The sequence below is a fragment of the Vanellus vanellus genome (assembly GCF_965231255.1).
Source record: "Vanellus vanellus genome assembly, chromosome: 12".
Classification (NCBI taxonomy): domain Eukaryota; kingdom Metazoa; phylum Chordata; class Aves; order Charadriiformes; family Charadriidae; genus Vanellus; species Vanellus vanellus.
Window position 1 is genome coordinate 9,723,875 of NC_138917.1, and position 13,147 is coordinate 9,737,021.

At 50.8% G+C, this 13,147-nt stretch overlaps 1 protein-coding gene across 1 annotated transcript in view; it reads right to left on the minus strand.

The window, feature by feature from the left end:
- Positions 1 to 1,348: 1,348 nt before the first annotated feature.
- The window catches only part of SLC7A5 (solute carrier family 7 member 5), a gene marked incomplete at both ends in the record, with an annotated part of 35,849 nt that continues 24,050 nt past the window's right edge, over positions 1,349 to 13,147 (minus strand). Inside the window, 8 exons of the mRNA XM_082489392.1 lie at positions 1,349 to 1,404; positions 3,278 to 3,455; positions 4,631 to 4,780; positions 5,131 to 5,227; positions 6,019 to 6,122; positions 7,249 to 7,372; positions 8,748 to 8,792; positions 9,544 to 9,649. Of these exons, the coding sequence (XP_082345518.1) occupies positions 1,349 to 1,404; positions 3,278 to 3,455; positions 4,631 to 4,780; positions 5,131 to 5,227; positions 6,019 to 6,122; positions 7,249 to 7,372; positions 8,748 to 8,792; positions 9,544 to 9,649 (860 nt within the window). The remainder of the gene's footprint in view (positions 1,405 to 3,277; positions 3,456 to 4,630; positions 4,781 to 5,130; positions 5,228 to 6,018; positions 6,123 to 7,248; positions 7,373 to 8,747; positions 8,793 to 9,543; positions 9,650 to 13,147) is intronic.

The window sequence follows — 13,147 nt, forward strand, 5'->3', positions numbered from 1 at the left end:
GCATCTCACCAAGCCAAAACCTGATGCTGCAGTTTTGCATGAAGGAGGAACAGGCCCCCAGTCTCTGCTTCTTAGAGCAAAACAGACCATCTACAGCAGACCGAGATTAAAGCCAGGCTCCAGCCATCCGGGGACGTCTGCCCTCTTCTACACCCCCAGACCCAGTTGGTCCCATCTCCACTGCACGTTCTAGAGGAGACACAGCGTAACCAAGGGCACGGTGACAGGCAACGCACAGACAGACCCCAAGGAACGAGCCGAGGGAATCCCACCCTTATTTTCTCTTTGCAAATGGTTGCGGGGCACACATGAATCACACTAGGGGCGACGAACAGGGCCATTTGGAGAGCATGATGTTGCTCCTCCCGTGCCGGATAGCCTATCTACAGAAAAACATGGAGTGAGCAAGCCAAGGACTTGGCCTTTCGCTAACTGCAATTCCCTGGGTTTATCAGGAGGAACTCCACCCTCAGGCCTGCACCTGCCCCAGTGCTAATTCACAGGGCCACGGGATGGGCATTCTGGTGAAGAGCATCCCGGAGGACTGGCTCAATAGCAGGGAGATGGCTTGGATCTGAGAGTTCAAAGCCAGGCAGTGTCAGGGGACCCCGAGTGCTCTCGTCAAGAACACAGTGAAAGTCAGACGAGGCCTCCCCACATCATTTCTCTGACACTAATTCTGCTCTGCCTTGCCTCACCTAAGTCACTGCCAGTGGACAGAGTCCAAAGCGTCCAGCAGCACGTATTTTGGTATGAGTGTGTGTGTGCGTGTGTGTGTGTGTGAGCCAACATCAGCCAACCTTTGCTTCCCAACCACCCCCCCTTGACCGGGTAAGGCAGGCGGGCCGGGCTCAGGACCACCCTGCGGCTCTGCCACAGTCCCAGCCCCACGCACAGGCACGTTCGTACGGCTGGCAACACTCACACCGGGCTCATGAGCTGATCCCCCGTGGTCTGGGGGATCCCCGACCCCAACCAGCCAAGCCCACACAGAACTGAAGTACAGCCCTCAGTATCACACACACACACGCAGAGGCTGAGCGGACTCGCTGCTGCCGGACAGACAGGACCCCTTGGAAGCTGCCGGCAGGAACTCCTCCTCCTGGCCCACGTTCGTACCAAGAACTTCTCATCGCAGGGCTGCTCATCTGCCAGGCTAAAGGGTGGCGATGGAGGAGCTGGAGGAGGCAAGGCAGAGCGGGGGGCATGGTGTCAGACACGAAGCAGCTCCGGCGGGGCGCTCCAGTGCCTGGGTTTCGTTTACGAGGGATCAGAAGCGTTTTCTCCTTGTGTCGTCGTAAAATAATATTGTGCGTTTCCTCGAGCTGAATGTCTCTGCTTTTCCTGCTTACGATTCTTGCGGAACCACTTCCATCAGTTTCTGGCACAGGACTGTTGCAGAGTCTACGGGGGAGAAAGCGAAGTACAGGTCAGAGATTGCACGTGGGGGCCATGAGACCATATATTGTGGTCTCAGGTCATAATACTCTGCCTCAGAAGGGCTGACCCGTTTACCTCCCCACCGTGGTTCTCAGCAAGATTAGTCCAAATACAATTTAAGACTTGAAAGCAAATGAGCCGTGGGCTACTCTCTGCTCCTGCCCAGAACTTAAAACATGCACCACTGGCAGCACTGCCCCTGCAGCAAGGATGCTGCTCTGCCCCGAGAGAGGCTCCGGTACTTCTTGACGCCAGTTTCTAATTGCATGGTGATACGGTAACTACGTTTGGATGCCAGAACTGCAAGCAGCCAAAACCGAGTCAGGCACAATAGCAGGAATGGGCACAGAAAATATGAGCCAATGCTTTTACTTCCAATTTTGATGTGCACACAGCTTCTTTAAAGACTCGAGTACCCCAGGACAAAACCAGCTCAGCATCCCGAACACAGGGCAAAGTCCACTGCCTTGCACAGGGCAGGTGAAGAGGAAAGGAAGCAATTCAGATGGAAGTTGGCACAGGAAAAGCACTAAACTGAAGTAACTTTGTTTTTCCACCCATTAGTTTTGGTGGCTGGTATCCAAACACACCTGTGCTTTCTGCTGCTTCGCTGTGTGTTTGGAGATCACAAGATAGTGTGGCCGCGAAAACGAACGCTAATTCTAACTACACGCAAAGTCAAACTCAGATCAGTTGGAGGCCATCAAATTATCTGCAGTATATGAATATACACACGCGTTTAAAGTTCGTATGTTTCTAACTGGACATTTGCAGGGTTATAATTCTGTGTTCCCAGAATATTTTCTATATTCTCCTTACAGCCTTTGGTGGTGGAAAACAATTAATATGGTAATTTGCCACCCAGGCACTGCAAAAAATGGCTTTTCCAGGAACTGAGCCTAATACTCAGAATAAAAAAGTGAGTGTGTGTGTGAGAGAGAGAGAGACGGGGGGGGGGAAAAAAAGAATAACAAGTGCTGAGCACTGTTGAAAGCCTTTTTCTTCTTCATAAAAAGCATCCAGCTAAGGCCGGGCATTTCTACTTGTCTGCTTTTCTGGGTCAGCCTGTTGTACGAGAGCTGGGAGGCAGATGGTAGAGTTCAGCTACTTGGACAACACCGACTGTCTTCCTTGATTCAGTTGTTTAGACAGAGGTTACGTGTGCCAAGCACAGCCTCTCCAGCCCTTCAAAACACACCGTGCTGTCGTGTCAGCTACTGGAAAAACCTTCTTTGAAGATACCTTAGAAGTAAACCTCATAAGAGAAAACATCCAGGGGATTTCCCCCTCCCTCTGCTCTGCTGCCACATTTGGATGCCAAGGGGGAGCTTTGACTGGATCAGCAATGTTAGCACTGGCTAAGCGATGGATTGGGACTAATTCCGAATTTTCAGCGGTCGAATTCAGGCCAACTGCGCTCAGACTGTTACGTTGGTACTTCTTTTCCCTTCCTACACCACTAGAAAGGGCTTCTCGGCTGACAAAAGGCTTGACCCTGCGCTTTTACGGGAGGCAGAAGAAAGGCAGCAACGTGCTCAGCATATTATGCTCCACTGTGTAACAACCTGTTTGCCAAGATTAAAAAAAAAAAAAAGTATTTGGCCCAAACTTTGCAATTATTGCAAGTCAGGGTGCGTTTTGGGTGCTTGGTAGGTAAGGTAATCATCAGGTTAAAACTTGTTACCATTAAAGAAGAATTGATCAGAGCCAAGACATTGGAAGCTTCCACTACGCGAAGGAGAGCCAGTGCTACTCGCTGCGGCACGCTCACCGGGAAGCTGCTGGTTTTAGAGCAAAAGCCAAGGCTGCACCCCGGCTCTTCACTGGCTATACTTACAGATGCCTTGGAGGACCCACTTGGGCTTGTTTTGCCACCAGACCCCGAAGAAGTAAACAGGGATCCCGCTGAAGATGATCGCAAAGCCAATCGCGCATTCCTTCGGTGTCATCCAGAAGGAGACCGCGATGAGAAACAAGCAGGCCAGGATGAAGAAAACGGGCAGGCAGATGTTCACCTAAACAAGGACCCAAAGAACGGGTTAGAAGTTGTATCAGGGGAACAGGGTACATTTTCCAGTGAATTTTATCTAGCCCGGGGAGGGAAGGAGTTCATATTCCACCGTGGACCCTATGTGGACAGTGCTCCTGTCTGTCCCCAGTGCTCTGAACAAGGGGACCGTGACCTTGAACTGCCACGGGAAGGTATCGATTTAGGCAGTGCTTTTCAGCAATCCTGGAGAAATTGGAAGCAGGCAACACTTAACACGCACATTTAATACCAGCAAAACAAAGTAGGGAAACACGGCTTGCCAAGACAGCGTAAACCCTTCTCAGCATCTGGGGTTTTTTAACCCTAATTCCACACTTGAATGATTCCTTATAAAAAGCACCTGTACCAACAGCATCAAATTCAGCAGCCACCGTGGCACGAGCCAGAGCATCTTCACTGCAGTTTCTCAGGGGACTTGGCTACGCTGCTCCGAGCCGGGCACCCGCTGAGAGCAGCCCAGCTTTTAGAAGAAGAACGGAAAACCAAAGGAATCACCCCGCAAAGAGTTACTTTGGGAAGGCACTGGTACAGGTCGGCGAGTCTGTTTCTCTCTGGCTGCCTCTTGCCTGGCAGGGACCTGAGGGTGCCGGGGGACGAGTGAGAAACATAACATGCCTTTAAGGCAGGCAGACATGCTTGTGGCTGACATGATCTTGGCCTCCTCCCAGATGGGACACGGTACTGCCGAGCTGGCCAAGGACAAAGAGAACAAAGTTCTCAGTTCTCCTCTCTGCAGGCGTGGGTTTGCCCGCTTTATTAAAAAACTATTTTAAGGGAATTCCATGATGGTACAGAGTGTTTCAGAGAGCCACAGCCTATGATTTGTCCCAGGGACTCTGTTAGTCACCGAGAGCTCCCCCCTGGGCTCCCCCACCAGAACACCCCGCATCCCTGACACCCAGAGCCTCCTTCGCTCTGATGTCCCTATGGCCACGGCAGCTCTTTGTCCTCCTGCACCGATTCGCACCCGGCAGATTTCCGCGCAGCAGGGACACCTGCGTTAGCTACAACACAACACTTCCCCTGCACGCTTGCAATCCCAGTCCCTCTTCCGTAGAGCAGCCGTACGTGCTGAACCTTCCCTGGTGCTGAGAAAGGAATCGGGGAGGACCCACCACGCAATTACCACGCTGTTCTCACCTTGATGGGCCTTTCCAGCTCCGGCTTCTTGTAACGCAGCCACATCATGCCGATGATGGCCAGAGCCACGCACAGCCAGTTGAAGAAGCTGAAGAAGTTGATGACCGAGAAAATGTTGTTGGAGAAGGCATACAGCAGGGTCATGACGCACTGCATCCAGAAAAAAAAAAAAAGCCAGTAGCAGAGGGAGTAGGCAAACCCACGTATGTTACAACACTAAATACAGGTATTTTAGAACTATATGCCAGGCCAAGAATCACATTGATTATTTTTTACTTATTTAAGCTATTTTCAATTGGTGCCCGGAGCAATTTCCAAACAGAAGTGAGGATACGAGGAGAAGGAGAAGGAGAAGGGTCTATCCTCTCCTGTAGGTGCCTGCAGCAATGGCCGTGCCTGGAGGTGGTGCCCAGGTAGGCCCCCCTCCAACCACCCTGACGGCATCCTACCCCCAACCCGTTTCTCAATACCAGGTCATCACCACAGACCCGGGTGCTTACCGTAAAGATGAGGGACGGCACGGGAGTGAGAAGCCTGGGGTGAATCATAGACAGGATTGAAGGCAAGTGTCCTTCTCGGGACCCCACAAAGAACAGCCTGAGGTGGGGGAGACAGAGCAGTTATCACCTCTGCAACCTTCAGCCCCGGGCTGGGGTTTGTCTTCAACAAAAAACAAAGGGGGACAGCCCAAGCCCAGCCTAGGCAGCGCTGAGGCAGCAAGGCCGAAACGCCCAGGCTCCCCGCAGGTTCTCCACCTCGGTGGTGCCCTGCACGGCGCCAGCTGTGCCCTTTTGCCTGTCACTGGTTCAGGAGTGGGGCCCTCCGGGATGAGAGCCCGGCACGGGGTGTTCTGCACATAGACAGTGGAAAGTCCCTGTCTTAGAAGGAAGGCTGGAGACGGACAAAGAATGCAAGAAAAGATGTATTTATATCCTCCTTTCCAGAGAGAGCAATTAAGCGGCTTTCCGAAGACAAGCCGGAAGATGTGTGTCAGAGCTGGAACCTCCACAGTCTCCATCCTGCCCTGTCCTTTTCCCCCTTTCTGGAGGGATTCGCAGCCCTGGAGTTTCATAAGTTTCTGCTTTTCATTAAAGCCACTTTCTCAGGCAACACCACTGAGCCCCGAGCCTGAGTTTGTTTGTGTTCTAATAACTTCGACAGGACTTTGCCTGAGGAACAGAAGACTAAGACCACTGAAAGGGTTTCCTTTAAACTGAATATGGTTTTAAAGTCTTAAAATTTTTTTTTTTTTTTGCATTCCCCACATGGCCTCCAGACCCTTTAGACTTTGTGTCTACCCACAGCCACTCTTTGGAGGACAACTCCAAATGAAGAGGCATTAAGCACAACTTGTAAACAAAAACCACAAAATTGAGCAAGAAACCTACCGGGAAGAAGTGAAGAGAGATCCATTAACGGATCCAAAGCATGATAAGCCAACAAAGACGGGTATGATCCAGGACATGACACCAAGGTGATAATTCCCGAAATCCTAAACAGGGGGCAAGAAGACAGACAGTTCACACTCAGAGTGCCCAAAAGAACTCACAGCTGCCTATAAAGACTTAATATTTGCAGAAATCTGAACAAATGACGTGGCTTAGTGCTGAAGGTGTTATGGAGTTTCTCCATGTTGCCATGTGCTGCTCCTCCTTCCTGAAAAAGCATGTTGTGGAATTGCCAAAAAAAATATAAAAAAAAAATTCCAGCAGAAAGCCCTTCCCTCAGAGTCAGGACACAACATTTATCAGAACAGCAGCCCAAAAGTTCAAGACCAAATGGAAACTGCGAGGAGATTCAGGAAGGCAGCTATTGCCAACTGCTGAGTAAGGACGTGGGACAATGACCTTAGAGACACGGTGACCTGGAGTTGTAGTTTTGTATCACAAAGTGACCCCGTGCTGCTTCACGGCAGTTTTATGCCAACACTATTATATTGATTTAAGGACTTGCAAAGGCACACAACTAGAGCAACGCAACACAGGCTGGCATCTCCAGTAACCCAGCACTGCGTACGTGCTGGCTGGAGCGGGGCTGGGGACTAACCCAAAGGATGGAGCGCTCGCTGGCACCTGAACGGCCCAGAGCAGCTTATCCTGGACCGGGAGATCCCCCTGCAAGCACCGAACAATCCTGGTCACGCTCAGTTTGCAAGGTCCTACCACGCTGCTCACTTCTGAAGCAATCGGGATTTCTGACCGCAATGGCATTTTAATTAATAGAAGTATTATTTTTCTCTCTTAATTAAAACAAGGGAAGATACAGAGGGAGAACAATCTAGTTCAGTATTGACTGAATGACCTTTTCCCATAAATACCATGCTGTGGTAACTGATGATAAGTCATGAGGCCAGCAGCAACCTTGCATATTTACGAATTAAGAGCGGCGTTAACTGTCTGCCCACCCTTACTATTGTCTGTGATTAATCCCACTTGGTATCACACTGTTCTTCCCTGCTCCCGTCACAGTTGCTCTTTATCTCCTGTCAAACATCAGCTTTTTTTGTAAGCAGCCACGACCAGCACGGAACAAACAAGGAGATGTACGCGGAGATTGTAAGTCTGATTCAACCAGTCCTGGAAACCAGATGAGTCACATCAGAAATGCACCTATCTTACCACGGCCACAGCTTCGGATGTCAGCATCTGGTCCGTCGACAGGGTCGTGAAGTAAGCCAAGTTTGTCAGCACGTAAACCAAAGTGACTACAGGTAGTGAGATGATGATAGCCAGAGGCAGGTTTCTAGGAAGAAAATATAAATTGCAATGGAGCGCTGCAGTTCAGAGAAGAGGGCGGCCGATGCTCGGGGTCGGTGGCACACGCTGCCACCCTCCTGCGCTCACTGACAGTTGGCTCGAGCCATTCTGCTCTGCTGTGGCTCTTCAGCACGTCCCGTTTCCCAGCCGTAAGCTGCTCCCCTGGGAGAGGAGAAGATGCCCCCACGGGCACAGCCTGTGCCTGACCGATGTAGAGCGAAGGATTACGGCAGCAGGGGCTGTTTGCATGGAGAGGCTCTGGCTGGCTGGGCAAGCAGTAATCCAAGATCACTGCAACGGCAATTAATTAAAAATACCCCCCCATGTCTCTCGCCAGCACGTGCGTTCTCTTTCAGGCAGAGGAGAAGCATTTGTGCTGGTGGGTTTCTTGTGGGAGGTGGAAAGATCAGGGATTTAGCGGGCAGTTTTTAGGCTCTAACTCTGTGCAGCTGGCTGGACTGATGAAACTCAAAGAAAATGAGTTCAGACACAGCCTGAGTGGGTCTGCAAAGACGAGGATGTGTTGGTACAAATTTGCCTTTCCAAATAGTCTAACTTCATTTGCGAACGGAAACTGAAAAAGGAAACCCTGCTTGATGCCATGTATAATTGGTCTAGCGGAGCTCAAAGCCGCAGGAGGAGAGAGTCAAATACCATGACTGCATTCAGCAGACAAGAAAATAATTGCAAACTGCAAAAACCTTTTTTATAACTGTGTTTGTCAAGGAAAGGGCGTATCAAATCTTATGCTTCCCAGCAGGCGCTAATCACTGCCAGGGTCAGCCAGGAATGGGTTCTTGCACAAGTGACCCTGAAGCTCGGATCGACAGTGCCTCACAGGCACCTTCCCTATGAGCAAAGATGATTTATCAGCGATCTCCTGCTTTGGTGTGGCCCACCCTCATCTCACCAGGTCCCCTCCATAACCCCGAAAGGCACGAGCCGTGCAGAAAGCGGCTGTTGCTCAAGAGAACAGGAAGAGCACGTGGCGGACATACATACAAACAAATACTCTTGTGGGAGTTTATACAAGACAGTAATAAAGCCATGAGCGCTTCTTCCCCGCCTACAATTCAGAAAGGTGCCATGCCAAGGAAGCGGGACTTTCCAACAACACCGATAATATTAGTACAGGAAAGCAGCGCAAGCAACGGCCCTTCTCATACAGAGATTATTCTTCCCCTTCCCCTATTCCAGGGAGGAACAACGCCATTAATTTATCTTGTTTTCTATTTGCCCAGAAAAAGACCTCACTTCTGGGCCGATTAGCACCCCCCATTATGATTATGCACAGGAGGAAGGGGCTTCCCGAGAACAATTGGTTTTCCTCCCCGGGAAGTCATCACAGGACACACACCTACCTGTAGGGATTTATCATCTCTTCTGTAACAAAATTCAAGTAATTCCTGTAATTTCAAAAGAACAGTGGTTAATTCTGATTAGTCCACGGAATAAATAAAGCCCTTCATCTTACTCATCTGCAAGGGAATTTCAGGAGGGGTAGAGAGTAGTTTTACACCTGCGGTAAAATTTATGATGGCTGATGGTCCAAGACCTACAGCACAAAGCCTGCAGAGCACCTGGCTGGTGCTGGTGGATCTAGCGCACCACGCTGCCCGCTTCCTTGCAAGAGGGGTCATTGCAGGTGAAGAGCCGGGCCCGCGAGTGACAGGGATGGCTGCAACTGTCCTGTTTTCACAGCAAATCGAGCAGGTTCCTTGTGCTTGCAATCGCTCAAAGGGACTGACAAAGAAGCGCTCCAGGAGCTTCGGTTTGGTGCTCAAAGTAATCTGTTGGCGTGTGGCACACCTCTCTTCTGCTAGCCAGATCCAGCCTCCTGCTTTCTCCTAACTCCACCTAGGAGCTGCAGCGAGCATCACGGCGCACCATCACCCATCATCTGCTGCCTCTTCTACATCTCATGATCACCTCCACTTCTTTGTGCTTCTACGTCCTGGCTGGAAGCAGGGTGTGAAGTACGACTATTAACATTACTAAACAAACCCAAAGTATCTGCCTCATTGCCCTGGTTACAAGAAAGATGGAAAGTCCTGGACCACAATCCCAGACCCCAATCCTGCAAACACAATCTGGGGACAAAAGGAATGGACTACAGTATTTAGCACTGAAAAAAAAAGACAGAGGGCTGCATCTTACCATCCTCCATAGGCGAAGAGACCACTGTACAAAGCTAACACGATGTTCCCCACGCCTACTTTTGTGCCTTCGAAGGAGTGCTCAGGAGTCAGGTTTGTCACATCACCTGCAGAAAACAAAACCAAGAAAGGATCGATGCAGATGGACTGTGAACCCCGAGGACCTTTGTGGGCGCTGAAACAGAGAAGCCTGAAGGCAAAAACCACTCTTAGGATACTTAATTATCATGCTGATGCATTTTGGGTTATGCTAGAGAGCACGTCCACATATCTCTATTGGGCCAATTGCTCCAGTTTTACAGTGCTTAATCCATCCAGAGTAATAGACCAAATAATGAGCCCCAAATACACTTGTCTCCAGCAACCGGCTGTTACTGAGACCTCAAAACTTTCTCACACTGCAACGTGCTATGACCGAGGTAATCTCCCAGATATCTTCTCCCCACGAAGAAAACCTTCTGGGGACCTTCCTGCTGGAAGATGCTATGCAAACAGATATTGTCACGTTGCCCTCTCAACTGAAAGCTGCTTTCATTTGATAAAAACCCAGGATTTCCTCCACTTCCACCAGCCACCCAATAAAGCAGAAACCCAGGATTTCCTCTAGTCCCACCAGCCACCTGATAAAGCAGAGAGTTGTGGCAATCCCTTTGATTGTGGGAAGTCAGGTTCTTTGGGGCTTGAATATCAGAAGTTAGCTTCTTTAGGACTTGAATATCAAAAGTTCCTGTTATGTATCTGCTTTTGAAATAAAAAGCCATAAATAGACGACTCGATTGTACCTTTGCTAAGAACCCTCCCGGAGCAGCCAAGGGTTTATTTATTTTGCTTTAAAACTCTCTGCAGTTGTTTTGTTCCCTGCCTTTTGATGTGGGGCCTGGGATGGCGAAGCCAGGTTTCCCTCCCCGGACCCAGCGCTCCCCTTGGGGAGGACAGAAGCGGGGAGCGAGGCGGGATTCGGCGGGGCTCCTTTGCATCCAGGCAGCCCTGTCGAAGCCCATGTGATTCCTCTTAGGGCATAGATCTTTACTAATCGCCGGAGCAACTGCATCACATGGCAGTCAGCAGGGCCCGGAGCTTAACCCTTCATCTCTTAGCACAAGGTAGCCAGGACGTGCGTGCGGGGAAAGGAGCGGGATGTGAACATACCAGGCATTTTTCCTCTGGATGGCCTTTTTTCCCATCTCACGCTGGAAACTTTCACTTCCCTATGCCACCAAATGCCACTTTTGCAGAGGGTGGGTAACAAAGATGGATGCACGGACCTTTTAGCGCCTCGCTCTCATCTTTCTAGCGGTGGGAAAGAGGGACTTTTCCGGATGGCACTACCGGTCTGCTGGTGCATCTTTCATCCATCGGGCTTCACAAGGGACTGCTCCAAATCTGTGCCAGTGACACGGAGCTTCCCTGTGCGTGTGGGAGAGCTACATCTTGTCTTTCCCCCTCTCTACCTGACCCTCCAGCTCCATCCCCAACCTTTCCATCCTGGGCATTGCTCCCTTCACCTCCTTGCTCCCTTCTGCTCCTGCTGAGTCGTAACGAGGGAAAAAAGATATTCCCTAACACAGCGTGCAAAATGCTCTCTGCTCACAAAGCTACCCAGGAAACCAGCATCCCTCTGCATTCTTCCCTGGCCGGTTCCTATCCCATTTGCAAGGGGATGCTGTGGGTATGAGCTGCAAAAGAGCCAGGACCACCGCAGCAGCTCATGCACTGGGCAATCAGGTCCGCAAAACCCAGTGGAGTTATGTCCAGCAGGTTTGCAAGGCTCTACTTGTCCCGATCCCACTGCAGATTGCAGTTCTCCACTGGTGTTGCCGTGTCCCTCTCTCCCAGCACCTCCTCGCACTAGAAAGGTCTCTTCTGAGTCTACCTTGGGATACGGCGGTTGTATTTAATGCCCCTTCGGCCAGTTAATCTCCTTAGCAAAATGCACCAACTGTTTTTAAAAAGTGAGGTTAGAACATGTGCATCAGAGTGTAACAAGAAAGCCAAGAAATGCAAAGAGACCGATATAATGCTGCCAGTTTAACCTTGATTCCTGGCTTACAGGTTCAGTCATATAGTCTTAATTTAGCATTAAGGCCCTGGCCTGGCTGTGAGGCTGAGCAGGAGGTGGGTGTGCACAGTATCACATTCTGCTGGATCCCTCGGGCTCAGCTTTCCTGAGTTTATTTTCTGCCCCTCCTGAATAATTACCAGTCTAGTTCTTTCCAGGTCTTTTGTTATGGGAATAAGACACAGTTTTTGTTAACAGTGACTGTAATTAGCTACTGGAACAGCACATGATGGACTAGGAGGCCAAGAGAGCTCTCCGGGTGTTTCAAGGACCCCTTGGGACATCTCTTCTCAAAGGTCTGCCCGTGCTCTGCCCATAGCCCAGCTCCCATCCAGGCCGAGGGATCACCACCTTTGCCACGTCAGGAGGATGCTCTGATCTGGAGGGAGCGAGGACACAAGCAGCATCGCACCGTGGGCTCACACCTCCATTTCGTTTCCACAGCTGGACACCAGCTTCCACCAAAAGCCTCTTGCTTTTGTCACAGGCAAAAACCTCTCAGGCCAAACGTTCCTTTGCTTTCCCAAACCTCACACAGAAACCGTGTGCTGGTGCTGCCGAGGAAGGGCTGAGCTGCCGCCCTCGCCCAGCTGGCCAGGAGGGGAGGAGAGCATCGGTGGTCACCAGACCGAAACCACATGCCTGGATTCAGGATGCGCCACCAGCTTGGGAACCACGGGCATCTTCAGCCTCTGGGCAAGGAAGGGTCCAAGCCCGGTTTGGGGACCTGCTGGGCTGTACAGACACTTTGGCTGTGTGTCAGGAGGACTACCCGTCCCCCAGGACACAGGAGCAAAGAGGAGGGAAAGGCACTGAAGCAAAGAAATTAACACAAAGCCTGGCACTTCATTACACAGTGGGTGGGCGGGGGTGGCGGATGGAGGGATGGATGGATGGATGGGTGGGACATAACTAATTACTCACACACCTCTCCCTTGCACCCGCCGCAGCACGCACCTAACCCATCTCTCCGAAGCACCGAAATGCAGCTACAGGCAAAGGAGTGGCAAGTCAGCGTGGAGGCAGCCAGGAGAGGAGTCGAGGTAGGAAGGAAGGAGCTTTTTGTTCCTCCTCAACATGTGAGGAGCTGACATCTCGCTGCCCTCTCCCTGCCTCACCTAGCAAGAGTCGTAGCTCTCCAAAAACTTGCAGCAAGTTGCTAAACTTCATGTCTTTATGCTCCCACGGTAAAATGGATTTACCAGCATGTCAGAACATGATTAAATAACCAGAGGAGCTCAGTTCTATCTCTTCCTGCTGCAAAGGGACAAGCTCGTATTCTCAGGTGTCCACTTGATGCCCCTTTGCCATGGCATTTGCTTCTTTCATGCTTTATGGCTTCCTGGTTGCATGAGAGGAGCCTGGGCTCCTTAACAAACATGCCTCGAAGATCACATCCCAGCAGAGCAGCCGTCCTCTCCCACCATCGCCACAACAAGGCTCTGTCCCACCCTGCCAGCTAGCGGGTCACCAGAAAGATAACCATTTGTGCCCGCCAGCCATGCCTTTACAGACATAATTGGCACCACGTTAGACATCCTGGGGC